This window comes from Bombyx mori, chromosome 18, assembly GCF_030269925.1.
Source record: "Bombyx mori chromosome 18, ASM3026992v2".
Lineage (NCBI taxonomy): Eukaryota > Metazoa > Arthropoda > Insecta > Lepidoptera > Bombycidae > Bombyx > Bombyx mori.
Window position 1 is genome coordinate 14,948,681 of NC_085124.1, and position 23,846 is coordinate 14,972,526.

The 23,846-nt window shown below is 34.6% G+C and overlaps 1 protein-coding gene and 1 long non-coding RNA gene across 5 annotated transcripts in view; both read left to right on the forward strand.

Moving 5' to 3' along the window:
- LOC101740134 (fatty acid synthase) overlaps positions 1–23,846 on the forward strand; it is a 35,782-nt gene that overhangs the window by 3,407 nt on the left and 8,529 nt on the right. For all 4 annotated transcript variants that reach the window (XR_009975577.1, XR_009975576.1, XR_005245747.2 and 1 more), the window contains exons 7-31: positions 938–1,074; positions 1,567–1,767; positions 2,101–2,287; positions 2,653–2,815; positions 3,084–3,253; positions 3,661–3,812; positions 4,361–4,544; positions 5,289–5,437; positions 5,904–6,085; positions 6,160–6,279; positions 6,999–7,108; positions 7,666–7,856; positions 8,247–8,407; positions 9,057–9,314; positions 10,007–10,124; positions 10,915–11,178; positions 11,630–11,918; positions 14,431–14,576; positions 15,594–15,737; positions 16,558–16,661; positions 17,424–17,574; positions 17,758–17,929; positions 18,126–18,238; positions 18,655–18,819; positions 20,319–20,503. Coding sequence is in view for 1 of the 4 variants with exons in the window: in XM_038017259.2 (XP_037873187.1) it covers positions 938–1,074; positions 1,567–1,767; positions 2,101–2,287; positions 2,653–2,815; positions 3,084–3,253; positions 3,661–3,812; positions 4,361–4,544; positions 5,289–5,437; positions 5,904–6,085; positions 6,160–6,279; positions 6,999–7,108; positions 7,666–7,856; positions 8,247–8,407; positions 9,057–9,314; positions 10,007–10,124; positions 10,915–11,178; positions 11,630–11,918; positions 14,431–14,576; positions 15,594–15,737; positions 16,558–16,661; positions 17,424–17,574; positions 17,758–17,929; positions 18,126–18,238; positions 18,655–18,819; positions 20,319–20,503 (4,216 nt within the window). In the remaining 3 variants the exon portion in view is untranslated. The remainder of the gene's footprint in view (positions 1–937; positions 1,075–1,566; positions 1,768–2,100; positions 2,288–2,652; positions 2,816–3,083; positions 3,254–3,660; positions 3,813–4,360; positions 4,545–5,288; positions 5,438–5,903; positions 6,086–6,159; positions 6,280–6,998; positions 7,109–7,665; positions 7,857–8,246; positions 8,408–9,056; positions 9,315–10,006; positions 10,125–10,914; positions 11,179–11,629; positions 11,919–14,430; positions 14,577–15,593; positions 15,738–16,557; positions 16,662–17,423; positions 17,575–17,757; positions 17,930–18,125; positions 18,239–18,654; positions 18,820–20,318; positions 20,504–23,846) is intronic.
- LOC134200598 (uncharacterized) lies at positions 20,930–23,528 on the forward strand. Its single transcript, XR_009975589.1, has 2 exons — positions 20,930–21,331; positions 21,938–23,528. It is a non-coding gene; the product is annotated as an uncharacterized LOC134200598 (long non-coding RNA).

Sequence of the window (23,846 nt, forward strand, 5' to 3'; positions counted from 1 at the left end):
AAGAGATATTTAAGTGTACACAAAAAAACAAAAGTAACACAATAAGCACACATTATTATGTACATCAACTTACGCTATAAAACTAAATAATACTCAAACGACTAAATCACCTTATAAATATTCCAAAATAGCATTTCTATATGCTACGAGTGACAAACAAAAGATATCAGCATTAGAAAACTTAGTACCGTACAACTTCCAAGGTCTACGAACAAAAGAGTTAGAAACCGTGGACATGTGGAAGGTCTGTATAGAACGCGCGGAAATACGACTACATTTAAAAGAAATCTTGGAAGGACGATAGCTCGAATCAATCTTATTATTTATTATTTTGTATAAAAACATTGATCCCTCAGTAGCCTAAATAAATCATAAATAATTGTATCTTTTTTAGAAAGAATAGATTATAATATAGATAATATAGTATAGTTATTTTAAAGTTGATTATTAAGTAGAAAAAATCAGAGTGTTTATAAAAACTTTGCGTAAATTTTGTTAGACATTTAAAATATTCAACATATTAACTAAAAAGTAAGTAAGTTATTTCGTAAGCAATAAATAAATACCAAATATAGTAGTAATACCACATATCCTTTAGGCCATTTAACTGAATTTGAAATAAATAATATAATAACTGATTTTTGATTAAATTTTATCAACGAAAAAGTTATATCAAGCAATTCAGCGTTGTCGTAGGCGTAGTTCATTAGTGCATAATACTATTCTGAAGTTCCGAGTCACTAGCAACAGTTAATTTGCGAAGTGGATAAGAAGACCAACATCCTAACAGATTGAGTACTGCTGCTCAATTACCGACGAAGTCTTAACCTTGGAAAGGATTTCAGTAATCATAGTCAGGCATGCTTAATTAAAATTTTGCAACCCCTTATCTACATACATACTTTTTCCACCCCACCCAATAATATTTTCTGTACAGGTATTGCTCAAGCCGACGCTAATGAGATCACAGCACTTAACAAAGTATTTGTCGACGATAAGCCGGTTAAGATCGGCTGTGTCAAGTCTAACATGGGACACGCAGATGCTGCTTCGGGTATCTGCGGTATCACTAAGGTAACTAAATATGCTAAGCTATAAAACATTATACATAAAGTAACAAAAATTATATAGTTGTATAAAATTAAACTATGAAGACAGAAGTATAAAATCTGGATGCTAAAACAATATTCTAAAGAAACACGTACTTAACTCTTATTATAAAAATAACACCCGCAAAATTTATTAATTTGGGTAATTCAATAATAGGGAGTGCTAACACATAGTTAGCACTATGTATATTTATAGCTAGTGTATGAAGTGCGATTTTTAAGTATTCACAATTTTTATTCTTATACGTTTATGTTCCTTAAGTGTAAATCAATTTTGCTCCTCCTCGTTACATCGCCCTCAATTTTTTGAAGTGAAGCTTTTGAACGCTATATCTTCTACCGTATGTGACTTGCACACACACACACACATCCTTTTTTTTTAATAAACTATTAATTATTTAATTTCATCAAATACTAATACTAATTATTCCTGTTTTAATTTCATGATTGACTCTAGCTATGCCTTGCATACCATCAAGGGAAACTTGCCCCAAATTTACATTACAATGAACCTCAAGACCTGGCGGCTATTAGAGATGAAAGAGTTCAAGTAGTAACAGAGCCCACACCTTTCAGTCGAGGTTACACGGCACTTAACAACTTTTCTTACAACGGAGTTGATTGTCATCTTCTATTAAAAGGACATTTTAAGGAAAAGGTAAACCTAACCAGCTTTTAAATTTGGTAATCAAAGGCTTCAGTTATGATTATTAAAGATTCAATTTTTTTAGCTGTTCAAGTAATGATTATAATTCTATTATGTATATATTATGTAGATTTTTGTTTTGTGGAAACAAATTTAACCTCGGTTCGTTGTCACAATTTGATTCATTCAAATTAAGTATATTGTGAATTCTAGTGGAATCATACTATCTTTGGGATGCCATCCACATAGATGAAAAGTATTATTCATTTCAATTACCTGTACATCGGTATGTGTACAAGCAATAAGAAAATCTTGCTTTGACCATTGGTTTTAATTAATCTCTAGGATCCACAGAAATACAGATTGAATATTCCTTACCTGATCCTCGCATCGGGAAGGCAAGATGAATCTGTGCAGAAAATTTTAGATCTACTCAAAAAGCATCCACTAGATCCAGAACAAATAGCTTTACTGCATAGCGCTTTCGAACATGATATATTTGGTCATACTAGTCGAGGCTATACAATATTAGGTAACATTCATTTATGATTTTATAATAGTAAGACTGTGAAAGTCGTTTTTCTATACCTACTAGGTTTAAATTATATTGTACTTTGAAATTATCCTAGTGGTTCCAGATCACACTTAATTTAAAAATAATAATAATAGCAGTTTAAAAGTAGAAAACGAATAGGAAAAATAAATTTATTATTCTACAATAATTATTAAATTAAAATTATCTCAAACTCAAATCAAGATGAACTCTAACTTAATCAGCTTAAAGAAAATCTATTCCTCTAAAAAATAAAAATGATAATATTGTTTTGGTAAATAATAAATACGTAAAAACAAAATGATAAGTATCAGAGAATACAATTTTTACCTTTTCCATTCTAGATACAAACAGTAAGAACGAGATAATTCCACTCAAAGAAAGTGTTGAATATTATGCTGGACTCAAAAGGCCTGTTTGGTTTGTGTTCAGCGGTATGGGTTCTCAATGGACGGGAATGGGAGCTGATTTAATGAAAATAAATACTTTTGCTGCAGCCATTGAAAAGTATGTAGCATTGAAGTCATTTACGCTACTTTTAAACTATTTATTAACGTTTTTAGTAATCTTCGGGCATAAGATTATCAATTAAAAATAATACTCAAAGTATGCCTCAAATTTCATTTTGAAATATCTTGTCGCTGATGTATTTTCTTTATCGAATTGTTTCTTGTATCAACAAATATCAATTGAATAAAATGTACTGTGGTTTTTCTTCAAACTACTAAGTGATTTAGTATGTTTCGTGCTACAACAGTTTATAATCATGTTCCAGATGTCGAAAAGTTTTAGAGCCAAAGAACATAGACATTGTCAAAATTATAACTGGAGGAGATAAAAGTTTGTTAGAAAGTACACTGAATTCGTTCGTTGGCATTGCAGCTGTTCAAGCCGGCCTCATTGATATAATTAAAGAACTGGGTATTGTCCCGGATTACATATTTGGTAAGTTTTAAATAATATATTGGCCTACCTATCATTTGTTTCTTGTGCAAGATATCACAGATTCGAAACTAGACCTGAGATAAGCTATTTAACGTCCATAAACAAACATGTCAAAGAGACTGGCCTTTTCATTTTTCATTATTATTATTTTTAATTGTGTTTTTTGACTTGTTTTTTCCTTTATTGTAAATATTTTTATTTATTTAAAAAAAAAGTAATTATTAAATATTTGAGAAAAAGAAAAACCCCGGTGTGTTTGTTTCGCCGGTTCTTCTCAGGACTGTGGCTTTTTTGGAACCGGTGGTAGAGTTAACATTGTTATTTATATTTTGACATTCAACAAGTGTGTCATACTGACATCTAAGTCGAAATAAATTATTTTGAATTTGAATTTGACTCAATTTCAGGTCACAGTTTGGGCGAAATGGCTTGCTCATACTATGATGGGTCTTTTACGATTGAAGAATTCATTTTGACTGCATTTACGCGAGGGTTTTTAAGTACCCAATCATCGGTCATCGAAGGATGTATGGCTGCCGTTGGACTTGGATATCAGAGTGTAAGATTTTATTTTACAGGATAAAATTCCCCTAATCTCAAACTGAAAATTTTGAAATATGAAATAATACGGATGTTATCACAACCCAAAGGATAAGACGACCGTGTATAAATGTCGCGCGATATCATTGCCGGTATTCTGATCTCGCAGAAAGTTAGCAATTTTTCTATTGAGATATTTACACATGCTCTCGGCCCGCTGAGTTTCTCGCCGGATCTTCTCAGCGGGTCGCGATTCCGATCCAGTAGTAGGTTCATTCGCAAAGCTGCTCTTGAGTTGTTAGTAGTAAGTAGTTAGTAAGAACTTTTAAAGCACTTCTTCATCTCATGTAAGCAGACCCCCAAAAATCTATGAGCTCTAAAATGGTTTATAGTTGGGTACTATATACTTTGGCTTTAATATTAATTAACATTAAAACCAAATACATATTTACAACCAAGTTTCGCTGCCTGTTTCGCAAAACTTGATACAAAAAATCTATTTTTTGCAGTGGATAGATAGTTGAATCTCTCAAATTATATTATAATGTACATACCCATTTAATATAGATTGCAAGTCAATGTCCTCCGGAAATAGATATTGCCTGCCACAATAGTTTTGAATCTACTACCATATCAGGACCGGCGGAAGTCACAAAATTGTTCGTAGATGATCTAAAGAAGCGTGGTATTTTTGCAAAAGAAGTTCCAAGCGGAAATGTTCCCTTTCATTCCAGATATATTGGCGTCATCGGTAAGTATACTAATTAATATGTAATAGATTATGGGTAAGTAAATTTATATTAAAATTATATACTATATTAAACATTAGTTATAATATTAGGTCTTTATTTACGACTTGCCGTTTAGTATTTTTGTGAATTGTATTTTTGAAAGTATTTTATTTCTATCAATCACAATATACACAAATAGTATCGATACATCGACAACAGAGTGATAATATCTCACTGGCCTTCTTGAAGAAGTCACGTATGCGGGAACCAACAAACTCTTTAACTCGGGTATACTGAGTACGGGGGATGACGCAAAGCTTCCAACCTAAGCTTTTGTAGCTTAGAGACCGTCTATTATGCTGTATAAGTTCGAGCGTTGTCGTATCGAAGCAGCGTAAACGAGCGATTGTCCAAGGCTAGCCGAAGATTCGTTAGATTTCTCACAGTATAGCTGGTACTTGACCAACAAGCAGTGACTTTTTTAGGAATAAGTTTTCGTTTGGGTCATAGCTCTAGTACTGAACCAGGGTGTAACCAACCCTTAAAAATATTTTAAAAAAAATTTTTCTTCGCAAGCGAAAATGCGATTCAAAATCTTTCAGTCTTTGTGTATGATAAGTAAAACATGGCATACATTAACGCGTTTTTTGCGCTGGCTTTCGTTTAGTTCATACACACTTATCAAGTTTTATATTGATTTATAAATATTCCGTAAAAAATCTTCGCACACAACGAAATTTATCTTAAACCTGATTCGATTTTAGGACAAACACTTTTAGAATCTTTACAAAAAATTATTAAGGAACCTAAGCCTCGTAGCGAGAAATGGCTGTCCACATCCGTGCCACAACACAAATGGAACGAATTATCGGCAAAGTATTCTTCTCCTGAATACCATACCAATAACACGCTGGTGAGCTAAATTTCATTTTTTTATTTATGCAGACGGACCGAAAAACTTAGGATTTATATTATGCAGTCAAATGGATACCAAGCTATGTATTTTATAATAGAACTTATAACCAACAATTTGGCAGAGCTATAGTTGCTTTCTATCAAAGAAATATACGACTGCTTCTAAATCTCTGAATGGAGAACCTATCTTTATAAAATAACTAGCCGTAACCGTCCGCTTCGCTGGACTTTTAAAATTAACATTATTATTTCTCACCCCCACAAAGATTCTCATCATTAACGCTCTCGCAACTGGCGTAGGGAGTCCAATACTCATATAAATATCATATCCATTAAGTACATGTATTTTCTATGGATACCAAGTTTCAAGTCAATCGGATGCATGGTTCAGTAGTTATAACGGAACATCCATAAAAACCACTGTAGATTTATATATTAGTATAGATATTTTAATCTTCATTTAGAGCCCAGTTCTTTTCCATGAAGTCACAAAATTAATACCAGATGACGCTGTTGTAATAGAAATAGCACCCCACGGTCTTCTCCAAGCCATTCTTAAGAGATCTTTGAAAGACTGTATTCATATTCCATTGACGAAACGTGGAACGAATGATAGTGTTCAATTTTTATTGGAAGCGATTGGGAAGTAAGTGCTTTATCTTTATATAGATCTATTTGGAGTTATGTATTTAGAAAATATTAAAAGATTAAAATTTTTAGGATATACGCAGCAGGTTTGCATCCTAAAATTGAGAAGCTGTACCCTAAAATAGAGTTTCCGGTCGCTACTCAAACACCTTTTTTGTCCAATTTTGTTGCATGGGAACACAGTGAGGATTGGTGAGTAAACAATAAAATTAAAAAAATCCGTTAATTTTATATGATACTGGACCAATTCCTCTGTACCATTGAAACTTTCCATTGTTTAGTAATATATACGTAGATAATCATAATATATATATTAGTATCCGTGCGGATTGGATCTTTTAGTATACGATTTTCTTCCATGGTAGTGAGAGTTTTTTTTTTAATGCTTAGATGGATGGAAGTGCTCACAGCCTACCTGGTTTTAAGTGGTTACCGAAGCCCATAGACATCTACAACGTAAATGCTGCCACCCACCTTGAGATATGAATTCTAAGGTTGCCTTACCCTTCCAACCGAAGTGCATAATTGCTTCACGGCAGAAATAGGCTGGGTGGTGGTACTTTTCCGTGCAGACTCACAAGTGGTCCTACCACCAGTAAAAATGCACTATAAGATTTTTTTTAAAAATACTGACAATCGGTGGGGCATAAAAATACTGGATTGGAGATCTCGTTCATAGACTCTGAAAGCTATCAGCTTAGGTAGGGAAAAAAGGACGTCGTAACGTAGGCAGACAGCCAACGAGGTGGACTAATGACCTGGTCAAGGTGGTTGGTAGGGGTTGGATGCGAAAGGCAAGAAACCGAAAATAATGGGGTGTACTCGAAGAAACCTACACTCAGCATTGGGTGGACACGGGTCGAAGAAGGCATCTGATCCGTAGTCAGCTTAGTTTTTTGCTTTAATTATAGGCCGCAACTATCATACGAGTCCGGAGAAAAATTTACGGCTATCTCACGAGATGTCATCATTTCTATTCACGACGACGATTACAAATTCTTGGAAGGACATTTGAGGAACGGTAATTTTGCTAAAAAAGATTTCTTTTTTCATGGTTCTAATCGACATGTCGATACATATACTTATATATTTATAAAAAGGATTCTAATGTATAGGTATTCAACTGAATATCCTTTGTGAACGCTCGTTTCCATATTCACAGTTTCTGTATTCATGGCATATTTACGAAACTTATACCCCCCGACTAAAAAGCTTTCACTGTGTTTCTACAACGGCCGTCTGGTGTATGGTAAGTGACATGGTCACTTCACAAGGGGGTCGCGGGTTCGAATCCCGCCAAGGGAAGATATTTGTATGATAAATATAAATGTCTTTTCCAGGGTTATGGATGTATATTAAATATATGTATGTGTATAATCTTTACGAACTTATCACAGGACCAGTTAATGTAGCGTGATTGTTAGTAAATATTTATTAAAAAAACAAGGCCTTCATAATTATGCTTTATGGTATTTTATATGATGTAACACTCAAGTGGTATTAACGTTATATTAATTAGGAAAAAAATGTACCTGTATAAATTTATAACGTATGCTTAAAATTATTTATTGGTTCCAGGACTAAACATATTATCTGAAGCTAAAATATTAGTTCTACTTTGGGAAACACTGGCCATGTACAAGAATATGGATTACAGATACCTTTCTGTTATATTCAAAGACATACATTTTCATAGGGAAGTTGAAATTAAACGCGACATTCCGCTAAGACTATCTATAAGTATAACTAAAGGAAACAATAAGTTCGAGGTAACTTTGTAACAATAACAAATAAATCGCGGCCACGTTTTGCTGTAACTCTCGCCAAATATAAAGATTCAATACCATTTTTAAACAGTTCCCTCCCCACTAGTACTATGCCAGAAAACTTTCTTGAAATAACTTCAACAGCAATAAAGTTTTAACTCAATTGTATAGAATATGACAATCTTTACATAGAAGCCGAAATAGGCTCAGGCTGTAACTACAAAAAAAAGTTGTTAGATATTATTTATGTCAATTTAAGATATTCTTCTTATCTCAATGTGGATTGCGAAATACACATGTTGATTCCTGTGGGATCCATTACATTCTTATCGCGGAGACAGCGATTAGCTTGTTTGCCTAATTTGAACTAAATTATATTCTAATAATGAACAGGTTATCCATGAAAATATGATAGTGGTCAGTGGAATCGTTCGTGGCGTGAAAGTTTTCAAGTTTCACCATGACATAGACGAAACCGAATTTCATGAAGATGAAATTTTACTTAACAACGAAGATATTTACGAAATTCTAAAGTTGCGTGGACACTATTACACGTAAGATCGATATTTATAATTCGCAACAGTATCGCAATAAAATAAACATGGCGCGTAACGGAAGAAATTAAGATGGCGCGTAACCGAAAAACGTTACATACATTTTTTCCTCCCTACGCCGATAAAGAAGCTTCATTCAAAAATCAAGAAAAGTGTTATAAACCGTAATTTTATGTATGTAACGAGATGCCTTGGCGGTATCCATAGCCACAGAACATAATTCTTATAGATCTCAACCTAGGTATGATTTATTAAGTTAACACTTGTCAATGCGAAATCTATTTTATTTAATAAATTAATCTTAATATAGTAACTTTTTTCGAACATAATCTATTAAGATTGGAGCGGTTGGATACTTTTTTATATTATTAATATTTTTTTATATTATTTTATATTATAAATATAATATAAGAACCACTTGAATATCTCTTACTGCTATACCAATTTGTTTGGTAACCCCATCAAGTAAATGAAGTTACCATTTAAAATATTTGTCTTTAATACGTTCTCACCTTATTTAATTTTCATATCAGATCTCAGAGCCACGATCTATAAATATAATTTAGGTACATAATATCTTCATTATCATTCTCTCATATTATATCTCATTAATATTTCGTAATTATTTAAAGTTTGTTATTTCATACAGAGGTGAACATAAATCTATAGCATCAACGAACTTAGAACGGAATAAGGCGATAGTTCGGTGGAACAATAATTGGGCCTTATATCTAGATTCACTCATACAACTGAACATATTGGCTAATGAGCACGAGGGCTTGTCAATCCCGAAATTTATTGGAAAAATAAGGATCAGTGTGTTCGAACATGAAAAGGCTAAACAAAAAGTTGATAATTCGATTGATTGTCATGTAGCCAATATCATTGATACATATGGAGTAACAAGGTAGGTCATTTAAAATTTATTTTCTAACTTGAACAAAAGCTGAGACGTGCAGCGAAGATCACAGCGTACTTAATTTTAAGTTGTTACTAAATCGCATAAATATCACAGCCGAATGTTACTGTCAAACATCAGGCTAGATTTAAGCCTCAATTATTACCTTACATATTTCGTATATATTTCTTTTTTTTTTATTGCACAGATGATTAGACGAACTCACAGCCCATCTGCTGTGAAGTAGTTACCGGAGCCCATAGACATCTACAACGTAGATCCCGCCGCCCACTTTGAGACTGAGTTCTAAGATCTCACTTTAAACAGTACAAGGAGTGCCCCACCCTTCAAACCGAAATGCTTTACTGCTTCACGGCAGAAATAGCCAGGGTGATGGTACCTACCCGTGCGGACTCATAAGAGGTCCTACCTGTTATATATCTGTTGAAAAGATATTAAAAGTTTGTTTAATTATGCTTAGCCCACTCATACTTTAGCATCCACACAAATCAGCCTTCACAAACTGCAGCTTATGCTTATTACTTATTATTAATGGCTACCTATTGTGAACATATTGGTAGGTAGGAACTTCGCCTAAAATATAATAGTAATAGTTATAATGATGTTACGGAAACCTTAAAAGCTCGTCATTAATATTACTGATGAATTTAAATTGTTCATTAATTAGTTTGTTGTTGCAGGTGCGCAGGAGTTGAGATAGACCGCTTAATTTTCACCGAGAAAGCAGTTATAGACAAAGAGGCAGACGGCCTACAAATATTAACGTTCTGTCCACAATATCCAACCGAGGAAGTTAGTGTAAGTACCTAATGGCTAATATAAAAGTCATCAGGTTATTCCACTAGACGGGCAACAATTGAAACACGCAGTAATGATTGGATCTTCCTCGCAGTAATACCTAATTATTATTTTTTATTGCTTAGATGGGTGGACGGCCTCACAGTCCACCTGGTGTGACGTGGTTACTGGAGCCCATAGACATCTACAACGTAAATGCGCCACACACCTTGAGATATAAGTTCTAAGGTCTCAGTATAGTTACAACGGCTGCCCCACCCTTCAAACCGAAACGCATTACTGCTTCACGGCAGAAATAGGCGGGACGGTGGTACCTACCCGTGCGGACTCACAAGAGGTCCTACCACCAGTAATTGAAGCATTTGAAGGAGAATATATAATTACTGTTTATATTTAACGGCCGTCTGGTGTAGTGGTAAGTGACATGGTCACTACACAAGGGGGTCGCGGGTTCGAATCCCGCCAAGGGAAGATATTTGTATGATAAATATAAATGTCTTTTCCAGGGTTATGGATGTATATTAAATATATGTATGTGTATAATAAAAATCTTACATTTATTTCCGTTATCTGGTACCTGTAACACAAGTTCTTTACGAACTTATCACGGGACCAGTTAACGTGACGTGATTGTTAGTAAAATATTTATTATTTATTTATTATTATTAAATTTGTGTATACCTTAAAATTTGCTATAGCGGTTCGGTCACTTGAATCCACAAACTATTTTAAGATTTGAAACAATTAATTATAGCGTGTTGTTATGAATGATACTTATGTTTCGTTGCAGTTACAGCGAGCTGTTAATGTGGTTTTAAAGATAGTAGCAGAGAATTCAATTTCACAAAAAATTATAATAATTAAATCAGCCTCCTTAAGTGTCGGTGTATCTGAGACTATTGAGAAAGTAATTCAGACTGAACCAATGGAGGTGGAACTTGATACTTTAGATATTGACAATTCTCAAAAAAAGATTAATAGTATGCTCGTGGTTGATGATGAACTATCTAAAGTCAACTTAGTCATTATCGACAATATTGTGAACGATAAACAAGTGAGTATCAATATTGATAGCAGTACCAGAGAGTTTTAATAAATACATCTTACAAGAATAGGTAAGAAGTTCGGTTCCTTAAACTCACCTTTGGGTGTGAATTTTTGTCAATAATAATCTACCTTTCAAGATTATGTATTCAGAAATAGATTCCACGACCGTTTTTTTTTCTCTGTCACCCGGGAAAGGTTAGAATAGTATTAAATTTAGAAATAATGACCTCAAAAAAAAAGCAACTAGCCCAAACTTTGTAATAATTACTCTGGCTTCTCATATAGTTAGTAAAATAATTTTTCCTAAAGAAAAGCAACAGTGAAACAGATTTTTTTTCTTTTGCTATTACATCTTCAAAAAAAATTTCCTTTGGATTAAAATAAAACACAAACTCTCATTTATCTGGTCCACCATTTTGTGATCAGACACTACAAATCCTTTACATTTCTTTGAACAGAAATTAACAAAAATACAAAGGATAATCTCAGAGGATACATTCTTATTAACATTCGAACAAGACTTACCGAAAATTCATCTAATTAAGAATTATTTTAACGTAATAACGTGCATGTCAAATGGAAATGAAATACTTATACTTTTGAAGAGAATCCCTCTACATCGAGTAGATCGTACATGCATACCCATTAACGATACATGTAAATATGGTTGGATGGATGTGTCAGAGGAGTTGAAGAAAACAAACGTAATTATGATATCCGATAGGCAAAGTTTTTGCGGTATTTCAGGTATGTACCTAACGTCTTTTTTTTATTGCTTAGATGGGTGAACGAGCTCACAGCCCACCTGATGTTAAGTGGTTACTGGAGCCCATAGACATCTACGACATAAATGCGCCACCCACCTTGAGATATAAGCTCTAAGGTTTCAAGTTTAGTTACAACGGCTGCCCACACTTCAAACCGAAACGCATTACTGCTTCACAGCAGAAATAGGCGGGGTGGTGGTACCTGCCCGCGCGGACTCACAAGAGGTCCTACCACCAGTAATTATATCGCTACATACGAACGCACCGGACGTCTTATCCTTTAGCCCCCGACGACTTCAAAATTACACATATTATAGTTCCTGTTCCTTGGAGAGCAAGGGCGAGGCTCTTGCTGTGAGCCTTGATATCGCGAAGGCCTTCGACAGGGTCTGGCATAGGGCACTTCTATCGAAGTTACCATCTTACGGAATCCCCGAGGGTCTCTGCAAGTGGATCGCTAACTTTTTGGATGGGCGGAGCATCACGGTCGTTGTAGACGGTGACTGTTCTGATACCATGACCATTAACGCTGGCGTTCCACAAGGTTCGGTGCTCTCCCCCACGCTTTTCATCCTGTATATCAATGACATGCTGTCTATTGATGGCATACATTGCTATGCAGATGATAGCACGGGGGATGCGCGATATATCGGCCATCAGAGTCTCTCTCGGAGCGTGGTGCAAGATAGACGATCAAAACTTGTGTCTGAAGTGGAGAACTCTCTGGGGCGAGTCTCCGAATGGGGTGAATTGAACTTGGTTCAATTCAACCCGATAAAGACACAAGTTTGCGCGTTCACTGCGAAGAAGGACCCCTTTGTCATGCCGCTGCAATTCCAAAGAGTATCCCTGCAACCTTCCGAGAGTATCGGGATACTTGGGGTCGACATTTCGAGCGATGTCCAGTTTCGGAGTTTGGAAGGCAAAGCCAAGTTGGCGTCCAAAATGCTGGGAGTCCTCAACAGAGCGAAGCGGTACTTCACGCCTGGACAAAGACTTTTGCTTTATAAAGCACAAGTCCGGCCTCGCATGAAGTACTGCTCCCATCTCTGGGCCGGGCCTCCCAAATACCAGCTTCTTCCATTTGACTCCATACAGAGGAGGGCCGTTCGGATTGTCGATAATCCCATTCTCTCGGATCGTTTGGAGCCTCTGGGTCTGCGGAGGGACTTCGGTTCCCTCTGTATTTTGTACCGTATGTTCCATGGGGAGTGCTCTGAGGAATTGTTCGAGATGATACCAGCATCTCGTTTTTACCATCGCACCGCCCGCCACCGGAGTAGAGTTCATCCATACTACCTGGAGCCACTGCGGTCATCCACAGTGCGTTTCCAGAGATCTTTTTTGCCACGTACCATCCGGCTATGGAATGAGCTCCCCTCCACGGTGTTTCCCGAGCGCTATGACATGTCCTTCTTCAAACGAGGCTTATGGAGAGTATTAAGCGGTAGGCAGCGGCTTGGCTCTGCCCCTGGCATTGCTGAAGTCCATGGGCGACGGTAACCACTCACCATCAGGTGGGCCGTATGCCCGTCTGCCTACAAAGGCAATAAAAAAAAAATCATTGATTTACTGGCAGCAAGGTATCTTGGATACTAATTTGAAAGTAAGTTGGTCAGGAAAGTGGCGGTACCAAAGTAATGGAGATCCCAATCTTTTGTTTCGAAGTGGACAGAGGTAAAATCGTAGTGTTTCTGTGGTAGGGTGTGTACTAGTGGTCTTGTGAATCCGCACAGGTAGGATCCTGCCTATTTCTGCCGTGAAGCTGTAATCTGTTTTGGTTTTAAGAGTGAGACAGCCCTTGTTGTTGAGCCTATAGGCTCCAGTGACCTTATAACTCCAGATGGGCCATTAGCACAAAAAATGATTCTAGTAACACGATGTAAATATGAGCCGTAACCCCATTTTCTCCATTAAGTGGAAGTTGTAATAAGATATCTAGTATTTTTGTTTAATTCAACAATATAGTATACGATATTTCCAGTACCCAATATGTACTTTACTTTATTTGTATTTAAGTTATTGTTTTATGTATTTTTATTTATATGTATTTTTCTTTTTATATTCGATTTTTTTTAAAGCTTTGTTTAACAGTCATGCTTTAATACCTTTTATATTGTACACTATTCCCCTCTTATACATTGTATTTCTCTCTGTTTTCAGGGAGAAATGTATAAGAGCTTACTGGAAGAAAACTCTTGAACGAGTTAAGCTCGCCTTTGTACATAGTATTTAGACATTCTTTAAAACTGTTTTTATTGTATTCTCTTTTGTTCTTTTGTGTACAATAAGAATTAAAAAGAACTTTATATAATTATCGTAGTCAACGAATGACGAAGTGAACCTCATTAATTATGTTTAAGACTTCAAGCACAGGTTTCGGACTGACATCAATCGCTATGGTGGAAAAAAATTCCGAAACAAATTTCACCGTCTCCAAATTTTTCTAACAAAACTACACGAATTTGAGGTCTTCATCATTTTTGTTTCAGGATTGGTTAAGAAAATAAGAAGAGAAGGATGCCAAAAATTATCTGCTATAAGTATAGAAGATACTTGTGCACCGAAGTTTGATCCTGACCATTCATTTTACAAAAACCAATTGGATTTGAATTTGGCTAACAATGTTTTTAAAAAGGTAGATAAATGAACTATTTTATTTATTTCCTCAACTATAATAATAATAATATAGAACAGCAGTTCTGATAAAAAATAATAAGACTAAGTAAAAAGTAAAATTTTGTTATCAAAATACCGAATTTCGAATCGTTTTATTTCAACTCATTTGAATACAAAACACAAGGCTTCAGATTGATAAAAAGAAGCTGGATATCAACTACAACAATTATCACATACCAAAAGAAATGTTAAGCCTACCTTTATAATTATAGTTGAAGTCGTTTGTCTAGTCTATCTTAAGTAAGGATATGATGGAAACATTATACACTTATCAAAGTGAAGTGTGAAAACAGTGGTATGGGCATGTGATGCGTAGAGAGAAGATGTATGTGACTAGGAGATGTATGGAAATGGTATTGCAACGTAGAGGGGGAAGAGATCGACCGAAGAAGAGATAGATGGAGTGTGTGAATGATGATATGAGAGAGAGAGAGAGGAGTGAGTGTTGAGATGACGGCTGATAGAAGAGAATGTAATAGAAAAATGAGCTGTGCTGACCTCGCCTAGTGGGAGACAAAAAAAAAGACTAAACAATTATCAAAATTTTATATACAACTAGCTGACCCGGCAAACTTCGTAGTGCCTCAATTGATAAATAAAAGACCTAAGCTTTTGTGTAAAATAAACTTCAAACAAACAAAAGGAATCCGTCCGATGGGGGACACATAAAAGGAAAAACAAAACTGTTATTTTTATTTAATTCCGAGAATTTTCATATTTATGTACCTTTAAAACCTTCTCTGGACTTCCACAAATAAGTCAAGACCAAAATTAGTCAAATCGGTCCAGCCGTTCTCGAGTTTTAGCGAGACAATTCATTTTTATATATATATAGATTTAGTACTTAACGCTACGTCGTTTTGTAGTACAAAATAAATTTAAAAAAATATTGTGCGTAATGTTTGTATAAATTACAATTGGAAGAAAATTTTGAATATGTTATGTAAATGGGTCACAAGTGTGCCAATTATCGCAGGGGCAATGGGGAGGCTACTACTACACATCAAGTGAGAAGTCAGCAAGCGTTCGTAACGTGATCCTAATTAACAAACAACCCGGCAGCATTGATGAATTGACGTGGGCTGAAGCTCCAGTTACAACTGATAGTGAACGCGTTGAGGTATTATTTTTATTGAAATGATCACGTCTGATATTCTCTCGTGCATTAACGTATTATTGTGTTCCCTTTCATGTTTCGGTTAGCTTTGTTTACAATGTGATTATCAATGTCCTGCAATATAAATTTAATATTAAAACTGTATTTTAAAGCTTTTAGTGGATGGCTTTTAGTGAAGGATTATTCAGGTAACTATAGTATAATCACTACATAGTATAAAACAAAGTCGCTTTCTCTGTCCCTATATCTGTCTGTCCCTATGTATGCTTAAATCTTTAAAACTACACAACGGATTTTGTGCGGTTTTTTTAATAGATAGAGTGATTGAAGAGGAAGATTTATTTGTATAATAACATCCATTAAATAGTGGTGAAATCAATAATAAATTACAGTTTCCGAAGCGAAGCGAGGGCGGGTCGCTAGTATACTATAAATTAAAGATGTAGTTATACATGAAATACATAATAAGAATATTAGGATTTCGGTATTTTTTATTAATGTTGATAGGTACACGATTTTAAATTTTATCTCGTAATAAGTGGATGGTATAATTCTCATGAAATTAATGATTCTATCCATATTGAAATCTTTTTGCTCAGGTCGACATCTCAAATCTATACAGTAATCAAGGTTATTATCTTACTTATCGAACCGTATCGCAAAAATAGTCAGCATGAATCTACCAAATATTTTAAACAAATATATTTATATGCATTTTGAACAATAATAATATCATCCACACACAAGGTACACTGTTTCTCTCCATAATCTAAGTACCTAGATTAATATGCTTATTATTTAAATGTACTTTTCTCATTTGAAGGTTTGGTATGCAGGACTGTCACTAAGAGATTGCCAGAAGGCTGTTAGTTGTGAGAATAACAACAGATCGTATTTCGGAATGGACTTCAGTGGCTATAATTCAAAGTAAGTTGACTTCATAAATTCAAGGCATTTTTAAATATTGTACTTTGGTTTTTTTTATTGCTTAGATGGGTGGACGAGCTCACAGCCCACCTGGTGTTAAGTGGTTGCTGGAGCCCATAGACATCCACAACGTAAATGCGCCACCCACCTTGAGATATAAGTTCTAAGGTCTCAAATATTGTTACAACGGCTGCCCCACCCTTCAAACCGAAACGCATTACTGCTTCACGGCAGAAATAGGCAGGGTGGTGGTACCCACCCGCGTGGACTCACAAGAGGTCCTACCACCAGTAAATAGGATGTTTTTACTTATTTCTTCCAGGGCTTTAAGTATATTGATTGAAAGCCTTAATATACAAGCAGGCAAGGTATGTGGCTCCGTACTTAATTTGCACACTATAATAAAAAATAGAGATTTTATATTGAGGTTTCTATGTATGAGAAGTTTTTATAGAGAGCTTTTATAAAGATAATGAAGTTGTACCAGGGGCAGTGGTTTCGGTCATTATCGCGTCCGTCTCACCAAATCGAACTGGTCAGATGCACTCAGCAATATTGCTGTTTAAATTTCAAACTGCTACATTTTTTAAGCTGCATGTGTTGAGTGCTTAGTGGCAAAATAAGTGGGCTAGTACTGTTTCCTTTCGAATGGAATCCCACAAAGTTCTATATTTAAGATTAGATGTCCTTAGATTAATTTAGAGAATCAAAACAAAATGAGCATAGAATAAAATGATACATTTTGACATTTTCTTTTAACAGAGGCGAGAAAATAATGGGTTTGGTACGCGAAGGGTCGTTATCTAGCTCAGTGGAAGCTGATCCAGATCTAACGTGGTCAGTACCTGAACACTGGACGCTTGAAGACGCAGCCACCGTTCCCCTAGCGTATCTTCATGCCTTCTATTGCTTGGTAAGATGGATAGGATATATTATATTAACTATTCCAAGTTTTTATATCAGCAAAGGACAGTTCCCCTATTCCATCTGATTAAGTAAGTAATGAATATATACTCTTTTAAAGTTTTTTTTTTACCTGAAAAGACTTTATAGTGCCACTCAACATAGGCTACAAAAAATCTATTATATTCCATAGGCACTAAGGAGCAATGTTTCTAGTGGAAAAACAGTATTCATCACGGGAGGCGCTGGGGCTCTGGGACAAGCAGTCATCTCCATATGCCTGGCTATGAACTGTTCTATTTACACAACCGTAAAAGATATTTATAAGAAGAACTTTTTATTGCAGCTATTCCCTGAACTTCCAGGTTAGTATTGGGTTTGTTATCATAATTATATCTAATATTAGGTTAAAGAAGATATTACAGCGAGATACACCGTGTCCTTAATCTTGAAAGATGATTTAAAAGAGTATATTTTTGCACAAAAAAACGGACACGTTGAATACTGTCGCAGCGTCAAGTTGTTAGTACTCGAATATTATTTCTAAGTACTTTATTTCAGAAAGTCACATCGGATTTTCGCACCTTGAAGCTTTATATAACATGCCTGTATTTAATTCTGAGAATAAACGTTGCGATATAATTATAAATTTAGACAGCGGTCATCTACGAGAGGTGAGCTCACTTTACTTTTCTAATTTATGTAAAATTAAATACGTAAAATGCGATTTAGAGTCGTTAAGGCCATTGATCTTTATTCCAAGAAAAGCTTGGGAGAATATTTTCAGAAAATTTAAGTTATAATTTTAGCGTCGCAAATCTATTTTCCAAATGTATAGAATAAAAATTTACATTGCTAGGGCTTCTTACAAAAAGTAAACACTAGGAACAACAATTGGATTAATTTAATAGAAACTATTGAAAAGAAACGCTTTGTGTTAAAATTTGTATGCAACTTATTAAAAAATGTAGTTGACATTAATATTTTGAGTGATCATCATAATTTTGTTTGTAGGTAGTGGGTAGTTTCGTTCTACGAATTTTAGACCATAGTCGAGTGCTCACTAAACTGATATAACTTTGTTTCTCAGGCTTTGATGAAATGTGTCAGAGCCAGTGGCATATTTTTGGACATCAGCAAATCAGACATGAATAAAAACAAAGATTTCTACATGGGGTTTATCCGAGGCGATAGATCGTATAAGGCTGTTGATTTTTCTAATATTTTCAGGATTGAATTCGCTGAAGACAAGAAGGTATTTTTATGACAGCCAGATTAGTTAAGGCTGTTTATGACTGACAAACTAGTTAAGGCAATTATCCATATGAATTATATTTACTACTAGCTGACCCGGCAGACTTCGTAATGCCTCAATCGATAAATAAAAGACCTAAACTTTTGTATAAAATAAACTTAAAACAAACAAAAGGAATCCGTCCGACGGGGGACACATCAAAGGAAAAACAAAATTGTTATTTTTATTTAATTCCGAGCATTTTCATATTTATCTACCTTTTAAACCTTCTCCGGACTTCCACAAATAATTCAAGACCAAAATTAGCCAAATCGATCCAGCCGTTCTCGAGTTTTAGCGAGACTAACGAACAGTAATTCATTTTTATATATATAGAAGATAGAACATTATCAGACAGAAACTCATACAGGGATCAGATTAGATGACTGAATATCAAAACTTCACATTTAATTCTCAATTGCTTTAGAGAAACGGTCCCACTGTCAAAGCTGGAATGCTTATTTGTGTCCAAACCGCACTTTGTAGAAGCTTTTATGACGCCATTAATTATTAACTCATTTATTGGTGGTAACAATTAGTCAAAATACTTAACCGTGTTTTTCACTTATATAAACTTAAGCATAAACATGTTAAGGAAATATTACCAAATTCAGAGCTACTTCAAAATGGATTTACAAAAACCCATTATGTCGTAATGTCACTGCATCTCGTGAAATTATTGAAATACTGAATTAAATCTACGATCTCCATAACATTCACACTAAAACTATTTGGTGGTGGGGTATCTTTTGTGTCCGCACGGGTATGTACCACCACCCTGCCTATTTCTGCCGTGAAGCAGTAATGCCTTTCAGATTGACGGGTGGGGCAGCCATTGTACTGAAAAACTGAGACTAATAACTCATGTCTCAAGGCACGTAGCAGCATTTACGTTGGTGACGTCTATGGCTCCGGTGACCACTTAATACCAGGTGGGCCGTAACTTATTCACCCATTTTAATAGTAAAAAAAGACGTAAATAATAGATGACGTAAAACAACAGGACGTACAGGATACAGCTAAAACATAGATTTTTGCAATTAATGACTGTGTCCTTTCTTTTCCATCGCTACACAGAGTTGACTCAGCATAAAATATTAAATAACATCCCTTTTGTGATTTGATATTTCCAACTGTGAAGGATCTTATACGTCAAAACTGCAATTTTTTTTTTATTGCTTAGATGGATCTACAACGTAAATGCGCCACCCATCTCGAAATATAAGTTCTAAGGTCTCAGTAAATAAATGCGGAGACATTTAAATGGTGCTTAGTTGTAAGGTTAGAGTTTATATAGTTTAAGTTCACTGTTTGTCTTCCTAATAAAATAAAATAAAATAAAAATAAAATAGTTACAGCGGCTGCTCCGCCCTTCGAATCGTAACGCATTACTGCTTCACGGCGGAAATAGGAATACAACTACTGTACATTTTAATAATTTTTTTAATATCCTTTTTCAGATTTTACGAAACATGATAGCTCAAGGTATTGCAAAAGGTATTGTTAGGCCTTTAAGTAGAGTCGTTTACCCAAATATAGCAGTTACGAAAGCCTTTAAACTTCTGTCGTCAAGTAAACATAAAGGAAAGGTTTTAGTTCAAATGAAGGATCCCGATTTCAAAATTGAACAAAATATCCCTTCAAGGTAGGTTTCCCTCAAGACTCTTAAATATCTTAAAATGATTATAATAAGAATTAGCGTAGCAAATAAGAAGTGCAACTCCGAAAGTAGCTCCAGTTTCTTAGTATTATAATCTACTAGCTGTACCCGTCCGCTTCGCTGGGTATTTAAAATTAACATTATTATTTCTCATTCAAAGATTCTCATCATTAACGTCCCTGCAACTGTAGGGAGCCCAAAACTCATATATAAATATAAATATAAATATAAATATAAATATAAATATAAATATAAATATAAATATAAATATAAATATAAATATAAATATAAATATAAATATAAATAAATATTTACTAACAATCACGCCACGTTAACTGGTCCCGTGATAAGTTCGTAACCATATTTGGATACTACATTGTCTAAATATTATTGCTACATTAAAAAAAAAATTACATGTATTTTAGATTTCAAATTAAGCAGTCGGTATAATGACGGATTTGATAGACGCTCATAGTAAAATGACGCTTGTGCTTAATCGTCTCTGCACGACGCGCGCCCGGCCCTCCCACTCCCGACGTATCCACGCAACCGACATTGTTCCTCGAAGTTGCCCACGCGTTGTATTTAGATTCAATTTTTCTTAAACATTTACACTAGATTACCTCAGTTACCTTTTTATTAATTATTACGTATCTAGTCTTACGTACCGTGTTAAAAGGTGTGTCACAATGAAACCAGGACGATCAAAGCTTATGTTAAAACTGGTGGAAGAAAGAAGCAAAAATGCACAAATTACGAATTTTACTCATGAAGAGTGCACTGATGAGGAGGACTGTATACTAGGTACTCCAGGTAGGTTAATTAATTATGTATTAACTTTTGGTATTATTTAATTTTTGTATTAAAACCATATTTACTAAAGTAAATGAATAAAGTATCGGTTCTGACTATCTGTCGGTTTTCTACGGAAAATTAAAAATCATTTAAAAAAATTATTTACATAAAAAGAATGTTGGATATCGGATTATACATTATTCTGAAGAGTCTGTGTTATATTTAAAAAAAAATTGAATTTTAAAATTGTATGTAACTATACTACATTTTTCTATGGATATAATAGTGACGGGTGATCACAACCGACGTTATTCAATGAACATGTTTTTTTATCTAATAGTCGTATCTGACCATCCGACTTTGTTCTTTGCACTAAATTCAGATCCAGCTTTATTCTACTTAAAAAAATGATTATTTGTATATATTTAATATATTTTTCTATAAAAAAATAATCCTATGTCAGTAATATTTTACCCGTATAAATAAAAAGAAGTAAATTGTTTTATTTCTGTACTTCCGAATCTTTTTGTTCTGAATCAATTTAAGGGTGTAAAACCTTAGGCGTAAACGTTAACTTGTGTTATTAAGAATTTATTTATTTTTTACATACTGATATGTTTTCAGAATGCCATTCACCTTTACCTCCAGGAGTACGCCATGCAATAGTAAAATGAACGACGTTTATGAGAATGTCTTTGCAGACGATGTACACCGAGCAAACGAAAGTATTACAGATGAAAATAGGAATCAAAACATACCATCCTCTACTTGTTTTCTTAGAGAAAATCACTTTATAGTTGGATATCAAAATGCTTCCACACCAGATTTACTCTCGTCAGAAAATCAACATACCGTGTCCCTAAATATCAGCCCAGCTTTAAGCCCTTTAAATACCTCTATCTTGATATCAGATATATCACCTTTCCCACAACCGATTAACCGATTGCCATTACCAGCAAAAGGCCATGGCGAAGTCTGTAACGATTTTTGTTGTTGCACTCATGATGAAGCGGACTATAGCAACTGTCCTTTAATCAACACAGTTGTGTCCTCATGCCAGTCGTGTCCTCCAGTGCCTCGTATTCGATGTAGAGGTAAAAAACGAATCCGAAATTACGATGATTGAAAAGAAGTTACTAGAAAGCGCTTAAAAATGCCGGGAAATAAACTCCTCCAAAAAGGGCCTTTTTGTTCCTTCAAAAACTATGGGTGCCTACCCAGTACTTGCGCGTGTAAAAGTAAATGTTACACTATGTTGACCCTTGAAGAAAGACAGGGTGCATTTGATAAGTTTTGAGAATTAGGTGATTGTGAGAAACAATGGTTGTATGTTGCGAATTATACTACAAAACAGCAAAAGAAAAGGGGTCTTCAAAGAGCTTTAAAGCATAACCGTGAATTCACTAACAATTATTTTTTGCCAAAAGAGTCATCAACAATAGAGGATTGTAAAATTATGTTTTTAAGTACATATTCGATTAGCGAAAGGTTAGTTCGGACAGCTTGGGATAAGTATGACGGAAGCACTTTGATTGAAGAAGACATGAGGGGGAAACATAAAAATCATATTCGGATTGTTGACGATGAAATGGTAATGTGGGTTTGCACCCACGTTGAATCATTTGTACCAGTAGAGTCGCATTATAGAGCAGCGTCCAAATGGCTGTATTTAGGTGACTTCGGTGACTTCAGCATCGGTCGGATGTTCAATTTATACAAAGAATTGTCTGAACTCCAGCCTTAAAGAAAGCTTATGTAGGTCTAATTCCAATCAGTAATGATAAATATAACAATGTTATTAGTCTTTGCAATTCCTCAATAATACCCACGAAATATCATAAATTTTTCAGAAGTTTAACTCATGGACTTAATGTTACTGAAGCTGGTAATGAATCCGACTGAATAATTGTGCACTAGGGTTTTTTTTTGTAATTTTAGTTATTTTATTGTTATTATTTTGATCTCTGAAGTTGTGATTGTTAAGATTTTTTTCATTTTAATAAATGTTTTTTTCTTTATAATTAAATTCTATATAATGATTAGTATTTAAATTTTTAGGTTAGTAATTTACCAAAAAATCAGTAATCATATCCAAATAGAGTCAACATTATAGTCTGCTTAGTCTATATAGTAATAAAAGAATACCTACTATTGATAATAAATACTTAATTTAAGAATAATGTATATCATGTTGATTAAAAAAGAATAAGACCAATTAGTCTGTGTTTTATTTAAGACATCCTAATCTGGTTACTTACTGACCACTTGCCGACCTATAATACTTACCTGCGGTTAAAATTTAAAATAATATAATATGACAAATAACATATCCGCCAAAATATTACTCTGTAAGTTAATAGAACATGATCGTAAAGTAACTTCCGTCATTCCTTCAACAATAACTTTCCGAGGAACAATGTCGGATAATACTATGTGACTGTATCAACTCCAAAGTAAAATGAATCATGTGATTTTTCTAGAAAACTGTGTAATTTTGAGTTATTATTTTTATTTTATTTTAAAACGAATCCTT